The sequence below is a fragment of the Cajanus cajan genome, chromosome 3 (assembly GCF_000230855.2).
Source record: "Cajanus cajan strain Asha chromosome 3, NIPB_CcT2T_4, whole genome shotgun sequence".
Classification (NCBI taxonomy): domain Eukaryota; kingdom Viridiplantae; phylum Streptophyta; class Magnoliopsida; order Fabales; family Fabaceae; genus Cajanus; species Cajanus cajan.
This window is the reverse complement of record NC_138519.1, coordinates 33,022,292-33,035,925: the sequence shown is the minus strand read 5'-3', so window position 1 is coordinate 33,035,925 and position 13,634 is coordinate 33,022,292. Positions and strand designations below refer to the sequence as shown.

General features: G+C 40.0%; 1 protein-coding gene and 1 long non-coding RNA gene across 2 annotated transcripts; one reads left to right on the top strand and one right to left on the bottom strand.

Moving 5' to 3' along the window:
- Nucleotides 1–5,377: 5,377 nt before the first annotated feature.
- Nucleotides 5,378–6,433, top strand: LOC145956549 (uncharacterized). Its single transcript, XR_014432797.1, has 3 exons — nucleotides 5,378–5,544; nucleotides 5,646–5,972; nucleotides 6,153–6,433. It is a non-coding gene; the product is annotated as an uncharacterized LOC145956549 (long non-coding RNA).
- Nucleotides 6,434–7,788: 1,355 nt separating this feature from the next.
- LOC145956251 (uncharacterized) lies at nucleotides 7,789–9,287 on the bottom strand. The gene is made up of 2 exons (XM_083071817.1): nucleotides 8,666–9,287; nucleotides 7,789–7,955 (listed from the first exon to the last, which is right to left on the bottom strand). The coding sequence occupies exons 1-2, from the start codon at nucleotides 9,285–9,287 to the stop codon at nucleotides 7,789–7,791; spliced, it is 789 nt and encodes a 262-aa protein (XP_082927943.1).
- Between the last annotated feature and the right edge of the window lie 4,347 nt (nucleotides 9,288–13,634).

Here is a 13,634-nt window from a genome sequence, read left to right as displayed (position 1 = left end):
TCACTAACAATGGCTCTGGGTACTCCAAACCTGCAAAATAGGTGAGATCTAACAAAATCCACTACAACCCGAGCATCATTAGTTCTGGTGGGTTTGGCTTCCACCCATTTTGAAACATAATCAACAGCTAAAAGAATGTAGGAAAATCCAAAAGAAACAGGGAAGGGACCCATGAAATCAATACCCCAAACATCAAACACCTCACAGAATAGCATGGGCTGCTGAGGCATCTGCTGTCTCCATGTAAGGGATCCTCCTGCTCGCTGACACTGCTCACAAGTGCTACAAATCTTCCACGCATCTCTGAAGATCGTGGGCCAGTAGAAACCACAGTCAAGCACCTTGCGAGCTGTCCGCTGAATGCCTAGATGGCCACCTGGTGGGGAAGAATGACAAAACTGCAGGACCGAATCAATCTCATTATCTGGTATGCATCTCCTAATCACCTGGTCACTGCAAAACTTCCACAAATAGGGGTCATCCCAAGTATAATGCTTAGCATCACTCTTAATTTTATCAATTTGAGCTCGTGATGCTAAGGGAGGAAAAACAGAAGCAACTAAAAAATTAACAATGTTTGCAAACCAAGGGGTAGAAGAAGCAGAAACAGAAGAAATAATAAACAAATTTTCATCTGGAAAATTATCCTGGATGGGCAAGATGTCAGCACTATCCTCAGGTCTTTTAATTCTGCTAAGATGGTCTGCCACCAAATTTTGAGCTCCACTCCTGTCCCGGATATCCAAGTCAAACTCCTGGAGCCAAAGCATCCACCTGATCAATCTAGGCTTTGACTCAGCCTTTTTCAGCAGGTACTTCAGAGCTGCATGGTCAGTATAGATAATAACACGAGAACCAAGCAAATAAGATCTAAATTTATAAAGAGCAAAAACAATGGCAAGAAGCTCTTTCTCTGTGGTAGTGTAGTTTGCTTGGGCAGCATCCAAAGTCCTGGAAGCATAATATATCACTCGAGGCAACCTGTCAACTCTCTGTGCTAGGACAGCTGCCAATGCATAATTGGATGCATCACACATCAGCTCAAATGGGACTGTCCAATCAGGTGCCTGAATGATTGGAGTGGTGGTCAGTGCTTCCTTGAGGCAGTCAAATGCCTGTTTACACCTGTCATCAAAAACAAAATCAACCTCCTTCTGCAGTAGATTGGATAGTGGAAGGGCCTTCTTGCTGAAGTCTTTAATGAAGCGCCTGTAGAAACCTGCATGGCCAAGAAAAGATCGCACCTCTCGCACGCAAGAGGGGTAAGGCAATTGTGAAATAACAGATATCTTTGCAGGATCTACCTAATGCCCCTACTAGAGATGATATGCCCTAAAACTATACCCTGCTCAACCATGAAATGACATTTCTCAAAATTAAGAACAAGGTTAGTCTCAATGCATCTATTCAAAACTTTATCCAGACTATCCAAACATGTATCAAAAGAGGATCCATACACAGTGAAATCATCCATAAACACCTCTATGCAATTTTCAAGAAAATCAGAAAAGATACTAAGCATGCACCGGTGGAAGGTACCAGGGGCATTGCATAGGCCAAAGGGCATCCTCCTATAGGCAAAAGTGCCAAAGGGGCAGGTGAATGTGGTTTTCTCTTGATCCTCAGGAGCAATGTGGATTTGAAAGTAACCAAAAAAACCATCAAGAAAGCAGTAGTGAGATTTACCTGCCAGACGCTCAAGCATCTGATCAATGAAGGGCAGAGGAAAGTGATCCTTCCTAGTTGCTTGATTCAGCCTCCGGTAGTCGATGCAGACCCTCCAACTGTTTTGCACTCTAGTGGGAATGAGCTCATCCCTCTCATTTTTCACAACAGTGAGACCTGTCTTCTTGGGGACAACCTGGACCGGACTCACCCACTGACTATCTGATATAGGATAAATGATCCCAGCTTGAAGAAGCTTGGTCACCTCCTTCTTCACTACATCCAAAATGACAGGGTTGAGTCGCCTCTGGGGTTGTCTGACTGGTTTAGCTCCATCCTCTAAGAGTATCCTATGCATGCAAGTGGATGGGCTGATACCAGGGATGTCCGCCAGGGTCCAACCGATGGCTTTCTTATGCTTTTTCAGAACGTGCAACAGTTTCTCCTCTTGAACAGCATCAAGGGAGGTGGAAATGATAACTGGAAACTTCTCATCATCCTCCAAGTAGGCATACTTGAGGTTTTCTGGTAGAGGCTTTAATTCTGGAATGGGTGCTGGTTGAACAGTGGAAGGAACTAAGGGTTCCACAGCATGTACCTCAACCTGCAAGTCAGACTCACGTGTACTTCCTGAAACATGGTTAGTGCATTCTGACTCTAAAGAAATAATATCCAGAGGTACAGCACCCAAAACATCATATGCACAATCAGTTACAAAATCACAATTATTCTTGGGACAGGAATCAAAATCTGAAACAGATTCAAAATCAAAAACAGAATCAGAATCAGTGCATGCAAGAGAAGTATATAGATCAGACAGAAAACAATGTTTCTTATCATGCAGAGAATGAAAATTAGAAGAATACTCATCAACAATATCATCAAGTATCTCAGCACGAAAAGCAGAATGGTTTTCAGATGGATGTTTCATGGCATCAAGAATGTTAAAATGGACAATACTATCACCAAATTCCATGGATAATGTACCAGCATACACATTGTCGCCACCGGCCCGAAACGGGCTTTCGGCATTCGCGAAGGATGGTTGGACTCTTTTATTTGTTTAAAAATATGGATTGCTAGAATGACTTATTCTCAAACTGAGACCTCGTCAAACGAGCAATTTTATTAAAAGGCTCACCAATCCATATTAATCCCAAGCGGGACCCTCCATGGATTAGTGGTTTTCGCAAAAGGAGGGTTCGTGGAGTCGCCACCAATGTTTTACTCAAAACATTGGAAAAAGGGATAAGGCAATTGATTTTATAGATCAACTTTGGCCATTACAACCAGAGTCGGGTAAGGGAGTCGGTTACGCGTGGGGAAGGTGTTAGCACCCCACAGCGCCCCTTTCGGGTTCCCTATGACAGATTATTTTCTAAAATAACAGTGTAAAATTACTAAATTACCCCTATTTATTATAAGCGATTATAAATTAACTATCTACATGATGACAGTTTAAATATGCACACAGAAAGCAGTAAAAGGAAGGATTTAAGAAGAAACCTCTTGAAGCGTGCTTTTATATATTGAGTAAAACTGGGAAGCTTTTTGGCGTTCCCTCGCTCTACAAGCTCGCTCGCTCCTTCCTAAAAAAACTTTTAACTATGGAAATCCGGAGGATTTCCCTTCGACTAGGTTCGATCCTCAAGCAAAATGGCTCGGGGCTCAAGAACTTCGTCGGATCAACTCTCCGAGTGATTTCTAGGGCAGAACACTGCTCAAAAACCCCAGAATACTCAAGGAGAGGGTTAAAACTGTGTGTGAAAGTGTGGAATGACGTCCAATTGACGTCATATTTATAGGGAATAGGCGCAATACGGCCTACAGAAGCAATACGGCCGTATTGAAATTTTTGAACTTCAATACGGCCGTATTGAGTTCAATACGGCCGTATTGAAATTCAGAAATTTCAATACGGCCGTATTGAGTTCAATACGGCTGTATTGAAGCTTCAATACGGCCGTATTGATTTCAGTACGGCCGTATTGAAGTTTCAGAAACTTCAATACGCCGTATTGAGTTCACTGCGGCCGTATTGAAGCTTCAATACGGCCGTATTAAGTTCAGTACGGCCGTATTGGGCTTCATTCCCTCCACTTCCTTATTTTGAGCTATTCTAAGACCTCTAGACCTACAGAGAACCCTCCTAGGGCCTTCCAGGAGTCCTTCTGGCTGATCTTCCTTCAGTCTTCGAGAGTCTTCAAGCTTTATTTCCGACCCGGACAATTTTAGGGGTCTACACACATCAATCTTAGTTCGGGCTGTTTTCAAAAATGGTCTGCCTAAAATGATTGGGGCAGATCCATGGGAGAATCCCTCCTCCATATCAAGCACATAAAAATCGGCAGGGAAAATCAGTTCACCAACCCGAACTAAAACATCCTCAATCAAACCTGTAGGGTGGGCAACACTTCTATTTGCCAACTGTATCACCACACCCGTAGGTTGCATAGGACCAAGAGACAAAGATTTAAAAATGGACAGAGGCATGACATTTATAGAAGCACCCAGATCAAGCATGGCATTTTCAAATTTGTTATTCCCAATAATACAAGGTATGCAGAAAGTACCTGGGTCCTTACATTTTTCAGGAATGTGAGGAACAGATTTACCTATCAAAGCAGACACATTTCTGCCCATGCTGATTCTCTCATTTCCCTTCATCTTCCTTTTATGAGTGCACAGCTCCTTGAGGAATTTTGCATATCTCGGGATTTGCTTTATGGCATCAAGCAAAGGTATGTTCACCTCTACTTTCCTGAAGGTCTCCAAGATTTCCTTATCCACCTCTTCCATTTTTTTGCTTGGAATCACCTTAGGAGGAAATGGAAGAGGGATAGGAGGCTGCAAATCTGAACTGGTGCTGGAAGAAGGTCCACCTGCATGAAAATTTTTGACACCAACTGGTTGATCATTTTGCTCAGATGCAGATGTTGGAACTGGAACTGGTACAGGTGCAGATGGCGGTGGAGGTACTACAGTGGGCATGTCAATCTGTTTCCCGGACCTCAATGTGATGGCACTCACATTTCTTGGATTCTGCACAGTCTGTGAAGGCAACTTATCTGAATTTTGTGACTGTGCCTGATTAAGTTGAGTAGCCATCTGTCCCATCTGATTGGTCAAGCTCTGAATGGAAGCTCTGGTCTCTTGCTGGAATTGCATATTTTGAATTGTCATCTGCCTCACTAACTCCTCCAATGAAGGTTCGGAAGTAGAAGGTTGAGGAGCTGATGGTGCAGGAGCTTCATTCTGCTGCCTGTGATATTGCTGCTGTTGCTGCTGCTGAACTGGTGGAGGCACATAAGGTCTGCTTGGACCAGCAGAACTCTGAAATGGTGGTGAAGGTTGTTGCTGCTGCTGCGAAGACCATCTAAGATTAGGATGATTCCTCCATCCTGGATTATATCTGTTGCTGGACAAATCACAATTTTGTTGTTGCTGCTGCATTGGTCTGTTATTGTAGATATTTGCAGCATAGGCTTGAGGAGCATTAACATCAGAAGACTGCTACAATGATGGACACGAATCTGTATGATGATCATTTGATGTGCAAAGGCCGCAAACTCTTGCCACAGATGCTGACTTTTTATTCGCAGCAAGTTGACTCACCAGGCTGACCAAGGCATCAAGTTTACTCTCCAGCTTTTTATCTGTATCAATGGCCACATCATGAACTCCTCTAACAACAATTGCATTGTCATTTCTGGTACTGAATTGTTGAGAGTTGGAGGCCATCTTTTCTATTAAGTTCCTGGCTTCAGCTGGGGTCATGTCACCAAGTGCTCCACCACTTGCTGCATCTATCATACTCCGCTCCATGTTATTCAGCCCCTCATAGAAATATTGCAGCAACAACTGCTCTGAAATCTGGTGGTGAGGACAGCTTGCACATAATTTCTTGAATCTTTCCCAGTACTCATACAAGGTTTCTCCACTGAGTTGTCTGATCCCTGATATATCCTTCCTAATTGCAGTGGTCCGTGAGGCAGGGAAGAATTTCTCCAGAAACATTCTTTTGAGATCATCCCAGCTAGTGATGGACCTGGGAGCCAAATAATACAGCCAGTCCTTAGCAACTCCCTCCAATGAATGTGGAAATGCCTTCAGGTAGATGTGATCCTCTTGAACATCAGGAGGCTTCATGGTAGAACATACAATATGAAACTCCTTTAGATGTTTGTGTGGATCCTCACCTGCATGACCATGAAACTTGGGCAACAAATGAATTAGTCCAGTTTTAAGCACGAAAGGAACATCTTCTTCAGGATATTGGATGCACAAACTCTCATAAGTGAAATCAGGTGCAGCCATCTCCCTAAGAGTCCTCTCACGAGGTCCATTATGTTCACCCATGTTTTGTTGTTGACTTGAATGAAGTTCAGATGCAACACTTATACTATCACTAACACTATCACTATCACTATCTAAAGATGGAATGATATGCTCTCTAATTAATCTATGGAATGTCCTATCAATCTCAGGATCAAATGGATACAAAAATCCAGGGTTGCTCCTAGTCATGCACTACATGCAACACATGCATCAGGACACGTGAACAGTAGGGGTAAACTGGGAATTTCCATGAAAGCTCAGAAAATATCAAAACTAATGCACCAACATCATCCTAAAATCATAAGACACTACCACAAAAAAGTTGAGAACAAAATTCCAAACCTAACTATTTTTTAAAAATTATAAAAGTTTGGAAAAATAGTGAAATAAAACTTCAAAAATACAAAAGAAATAGTAAATGACGTTTTTTTGAAGATCTGGCTGGGGCCACACAGCATAGCAGTGTGGGTTGGATAGATCTTTTTTTTTCTACACAAAATGAAAAAAAAAGTTTGCCTAATTCCGATAACCAGAGCGAAAGTTATGGCCGTTTGAAGTTTTGCTGAAAAAGTTTTTTTTAAAAATTTGTATCTCCAAATTTTGACCAAACTATGTGCCCTAGCTATTTTTTACACAAAATATAGGTTGAAAGAAGTTACCACAAAAAAAATCAGACAAAAATAACAAGTCTAGCTATGGAAACCAAAAATCACAATTAATTGGAAAATTCTAGCACTATTCAGCACTATTCACAGCCACTTGATGCACCAGCTTTTGAGCCAATTTTCACACCCTTTCCCACCAAATTGGAACCCGAACAGAGTATTAGTAGGGAGAGAAAACAGAGTATGCACAACCGGAACAGAGCATGCACCAAAATTCGGACCAAAAACAGAGCAAACAAGCTACAAAACGGACCAGAATTCAAGCCACAAAACGCACCAGATTTGGCACCAGACTAGACCAGATTTTTCACCACATGAGCCAGAAATCAAACCAAAAACCGGACCACATTTCTAACCAACATGCACCAGATTTCTAACCAACATGCACCAGAATTTGAACCAAAATGCACCAGAAACCAAACCAGATTTCGAACCAAAAATTGAACCAAATATCAGACTAAGTTACTGTTCCATTGATTTACTGTTGAATTGGTTCTCTAATTGCATGACCTTAGGGACTAATAACACACAAAATTACACAACATAACATGCAATATGACACGAAAATGCAAGCATCAAACTAACTCACAAAACGGAAATGAAACTGATATGGAACTGACACACTCTAACACACCACCAAGAACACCAAGAACAAACAGAACACAACAGAAACTTAAAACTACTAACAAAAACACAAAACACACAACAAACACAAAACCTTTGACAAGAACCGATGGTCCCCGGCAACGGCGCCAAATTTGATCGAGGCCGTACCCGGTCAAATAAAAAAAACAATTAATGTAGTACTAGGAAGTGACACCTAGGTCGTCTCCCAAGGACCAATTGTCTCAGTCAAAGGTTCAAACACACAGTGGGGGGGGGGGGTTGGTTCAGATTATCGAGTTAAATAAAACGAGCAGAAGTATGGATTACTTGCAGTAATTAAAATAGGTCAGACCCCTGAACATAATGCACCTCTGATTTCCTTGGTTCACAACAAATAATCTGTCCAAACATAATCCTGTTCAGTCCATGATTAATCAACTAAGCGAAAACTAACATGAGACCTCACTACACGAATTAAGCAAACGTGAACCTTGCAAGACCTCCTTCCCCAGGATTAAGCAACCTGAGATACTGAACGTGAACAACCCAGAGTCATTAAGCATGGCTCAGATGTTGAACGCCTCAGAACAGAGATCCCACAAGGGAGGATCAAGCGGAGCAGAAATGCAACGCACAGAGAACCTCTTTCAAAGGATTGCATTCTGTCCAAGGGCCCAAACCCTGGGATTTAGCCCTCCATTAAAATAGCAACAGAAACGAAAATACAAGAAAACATGAAAGTGGCAACAGTAATGCAAGCAAAACGTAACAGAGAAGAGGAAGAAGAAAACGAAAATGGAAGCAGGAACAAAATACAAAACGTGAATAATAATAGCAAAACGTGAATAATAATAGCAAAACGTGAATGTTCAGATACAAGAGGAAGATCAACCAGAAAACAACCAGAAACCGTGAAGAACAAAGAGTCACCAGCATAAAACGAAAAAAAACAAAATTCCCAAGAGAGACAACAACGTGGTCACATCAAGTCTGCATGTGGGTAACTGCTCCTCTCCCTAGAAAAACCCTAATAGAGTGTAAAAATGGCCCCCCACTGGTCTGACCCGAAAATACAATAAAAATAAACGAAAAAGAAAATAAAATGCTGATATGGCATAAGTGGTGCAATGGTGACATGGCATGTGATGTGGCAGATCTTCTTGAAGTCCAAAAATTTATTCCAAGCCCAAATAATTATTAAATTGCCCTGAAAATAAAAATTGGGATAATAAGATCCAGAAAATTCAATTTAGTTAAAATATGAATTACCGGTCCAATTAAAGCCCAAATAGAAAACAGTGCAGAATATAAACAATTAAGCACAAATCAGAGATTAAGATAAGCACAGAAAGGTAAGAAAATAAGGGAAAATAATGACTCATCACTCTTACCTGGAGCACTAGAACTTGCAGCACGCATAGGAGCTCCAGCTACCTTGTAAAAAATAGCACGTGCACGGTTGTCACGGTTGTAGATTCTACTCTTGTTGACAAGCATCGGGTAGTGATAAATCTCTTGATAATTGATTGCTGTCTTTATCTCAGGACGAAGGCCATTCACGAACTTAATGCACTTAGCCCTTTCACCACCCTCACCATGGTAATGAGTACAATAGCGAACCAAAGCATCAAATTTTGCAGCATACTCTGCCACTGTATCATTCCCTTGCTTCAGCTCGAGAAATTCAACTTCCTTCTGACTCCTCACATCATCCGGGAAATACTTCTCAAGCAAGACCCTCTTGAAGTTGTCCCAATTCATTTGCACTCCTTCGTCAATCATCCTTTGAAGTGCTCCTTCCCACCAAAAATGGGCATCAACAGTCAACATGAAGGTAGCCAACCTCACCTTTTGAGCGAGAGGACACTCCATGGAATTGAAAATCTTCTCAATCTCCATTAGCCAATTCATTGCAACATTTGGGTCATATCCTCCTTTGAAAGTAGGTGGATGATTTCGTTGAAATTGCTCCAACCAGTTAGGAGCGACTTCAACCCTATTGTTGTTACTCATAGCTTCTGCCAACGCTTGGAGGGCATCAGCAATTGCACAACATTTCTACCAGCCATAATATAAGAAAATAGTACACACAATTAAATAAACAAGAGACATAATCAATCATCACGCTAGCATAAATTTCACAATTAATTCATTTCATCATTCATCTATCAAACAAACACAGTAGACTCATAACTGACGGCCGATTAGATCGACCTGCTTTGATACCACTAAATGTGACACCGTCTACCCCGCATATCATAACACATAATAATAAAATTTGAATAATATAACACTTTATAATTAAAATATTAAACGTGTTCAGATAGAGAGTACCACATGCATAACTTAACAAAATCAACAAAAATTTCAAAAAAATAAAAGTAAAGTTTCCAAAAATAATTTAATAAGTGAACATCCTAATCTAATCCTATCTACGCTCCGATGTCACATGTTCTATCAGAGAAAAGCCCAACTCTGAAGCCTAAGCTTCATCGCCTACATTCCCAGCCTCATGCTGATAATCATTTGTATAACAGTCAAAGGAAAACAAAAAAAAGAAAAAGGAGTGAGAAACATCTCACTCTGACTCATAGTGTAGAAATACACACCGGATAGCCAAACACAAACAAGACAGATATAACATAGATATATTAATAACAATATTACATCTCACTCATCCAAGACATAAAAATATCAATTTATTATATAACATTGAAAATGCACATGTATGGACACGGACTACATATTATCATGCATGTGGCGCCAGTAAAACATCACATGGCATATTGCTGCTAGCAATACACGAAGAGTAGTCTAGGAGTACATGGCGGGTCACACCCTTTGCGCACTCTCACTAGAAGGATATAGTACCAAAGTCTCGTCGGAATAGCTAAGCCGCGCAAGATACATCCCATGCACACAATGGGCGAGACTGAAACTTCCAAACCGAGCTATCCCCAAGGACTAATCCCCAAAGTTTTTACACTAGGGGGCTTCTGTGGCGGTGTATTCCATATCGTACCCTTAAAACGTTTATGCAAATGATGCATGTCAATCAAGACTCTATGCATTCTCATATCACATTATCATTTTCCATGGTCATATCACATCATCACATTTCTTCATCACATTTCATCATCATATTTCATTATCACATTTCATATCTCATGTCTCAATCACATTTCACATTACATCATCATATCACATTATCACATTTTCTCATCATGTTCACAAAGCCTCCCCAGAGCACTTTAATTTATATTAAAACTCGTTTATTTATAAAATTAAATACATATTTATACATCTCATCAAACAAGGAATATAACAGAACAATCAGAAATCAAAACAAAAAATATTCGTATTTTGCCTATTTCTCATAGAGCACTCTAAATCATATCAAAATCTATATATTCTCAAAATTAATCACATACTTACACATTACATTCAACAAGGAATACAATAGAGCAATTAGATAGCAAAACAGAAAACATTCATATTTTTCCTGTTTCTCATAGGGTTTCCCATAGGAACGCATAGAGATCTCAATTCATACAATTAATTGCATATAAGAAAAATAATAAGCAAAAAAGATACAATTGGGAGAAACCCCTCATACATGAGCATACAAAAAAATACAACAAACACAGGATTCAGGGCCAATCCCATTACCCAACATATATTCCCACACCCAAAGCGAGATTTCTCACTCCCCCCTTACCTCGATAAGCAGGAGCCGAATGAGTTTTAGAGAGTGTAAAATGCTAGATTTAGAGAGTGTAAAATGCTAGATTTATAGGCATCAGGCCGCGACCAGAACGACCTGTTCCAAAACTGGAACGGCTCGTTCTGGACTCCTTCGTCATCTCAAAAATATGTAACTGGAACGACTCGTTCTGGACTCATTAGTGATATGTAAAATATGTAACCGGAATGGCCCATTCTTTAACCGGAACGGCCCGTTCTTCAACTGGAACGGTTCGTTCTGGGTTCAAACTTTGCTTATAAAATCATGTACCGGAATGGCCTGTTCTTAAATCGGAACGGCCCGTTCTGGTTTCAAATTTTGCTCGTAAAATCCTATCCTGGAACGGCCCGTTTCGATGTAAGATTTATATGCCATTCTAGTAGTTTGGAACAACCCGTTCTGGACTACTAAAATATAAAATATTTTTTTCGTAAATAATTATTATAAAAATATTCATATTTATTAAAAACATCTAAAATATTTTATAAAACCCATTTAATTTGTTAAAATAATCATAAGAAATTAATCTCTATATATAAAAATAATAATTACAATTAAGCATTATATTGGTAAAAATTTTCAGGATGTTACACAAATAAATGATGAAGTTAATAAAATAAGAATAATAATTTAAATATCTTTCCCCTTTACCTTGTTTGTTTTCTTTGTTTGGCTTTGATATCCGTTTGTTTATTTAAATTTTGCACATGTTTAGAATAAAAATTGTACACAAACCTTTGTACACAACAATTCCCCTTACACCCGGGGGCATGAGGATATTAAACATAGGGAGTGGTTGACGTACGATCGGCCCAAGTTTGGCCTTGGAGCCTGCGAGCCTTGTCGTAAATCACACTCAAGGTGATAACCGGTTACTCTAGCCTGAAATACTGCGACAGACCTGACAGTTTGCCAGGTGACGGCGACAGACATACTGGGTCCCTATAATGGGGGCACCTTGGGGACCTTAAGACCAAAGTGAGCATAATTAGAACCGCCCTATACAATGCACTTTTCTCAACAGGGACCACATACCATGGATTTATACACGACTGCTTGTGGATTGTATGAGCATATGTTTGTTGCATTTTGTCTATTCAAACCATTCATTTATTTTTTATAATTCCCCCAAGGTAAAGAAAAACATAAAATTAAAATACATTATCATGAGGGAAAACCTAGTGTGAAAATAAGATCTGTGAGAAGCATACATCCATTCTTTAAAGAAGGGGTATCATGCATTTTCCAAAAAATAACAAAAAAAAATCAAAAAAAATAAAATAAAATAAAAATAGAGATTAAAAAGGAGGGACATGCATACCATATACATTCCTAGGATCACTAGGAGATTTCTCACAAAGACTAATGAACTCCAATTAGTGTGACCTTTGTCACATTGTAAAATTTTACGAAAAGGGACACTATGATTTCACGTTCAAAGGAGTGGTTACAAAGTCTTTGTTGATAGACCTCTTTCATGCATCATCATTCAAATAAGCTTAATAAGAAATTATCTTATCCCTCAAAGGTGGCTTTTCAACACTCCATACTCACGAACGCTTAGGGTGGAAGAGTCATGGAAGCTTTACAGGAAAGAATTCGTGTACTTTTTAAGGAGTTCATACAGCTCAAACAACAAATGGCTAAGATGTTTGAGACCATGACTAGAATGCAACACGACATCGACGACATTAGAGGCTATCTAGGTGCCCTAGAGAAAAGATTGAGAACCATTGAGGACCACAAATTTGGCGGTAAATATGCGATCGGGACCCACCTAATATAAAACATCCCCATAGAGCCCCCACCGTTGGATAATGGTCTGCCAAAAAGGCTTTATGAAAAGAAGAGGGAAGAAGGGGTCCAGGTTGTCATCTTTGCTCCAAAGAGTCGAGATGCATCACAGGCAAAGCCTAGAGATGACAAGGTAGTAGACAAAATCCCTATCACATATGTAGAGCTACTACCCTAACTCTTGGAGGCCACGATGTTAGTACGACTTCCTCTAATGAAGAAGATGAACCCTCCTTACCCATCGTGTTACAAGCCTGAGGAAAGGTGCGACTATCATTCTGACTCTCCGGGGCACTCCGTGGAGCAATGCAAGACCCTACGATTTCGTGTACAAGGACTTAGAGACGCTGGTTGGTTGAAATTTGACACCAATACACCCAACATCAACAAATACCCGTGGCACAAGCACGATAAGAAGTGACCTTGGAATGCAATGTTGAAAGGCCATTGAGGCAGGGGCTCCATTAAGTTTTGTTTTCTTTTTGCCCATAACTTTCGCCCAGGGTTGTGGGATCTCACAATAAGGGCTTGTTTTTTTTACATTCATCAATAATATACGTCATTTCCATAAATCTCTTGTGTTTATTCTTTTCCCCCTCTTCCCACATATTAAATTCTAAAATCAATCACAATAAAAAACAAACATGACTGAAGATAATAAAATTAATCAAAACTTCGAACATCTTGTCGCAACCCAAAAATTTCCGATCTTGCAACCTATGGTTTAGACATCCTTTTGAAAATCTCATCAATTAAGGAATGCCCAGACGCCAGACTAATCCTTAATCAACGATTTTTGAAAATAAGTTCACGGAGTCGCC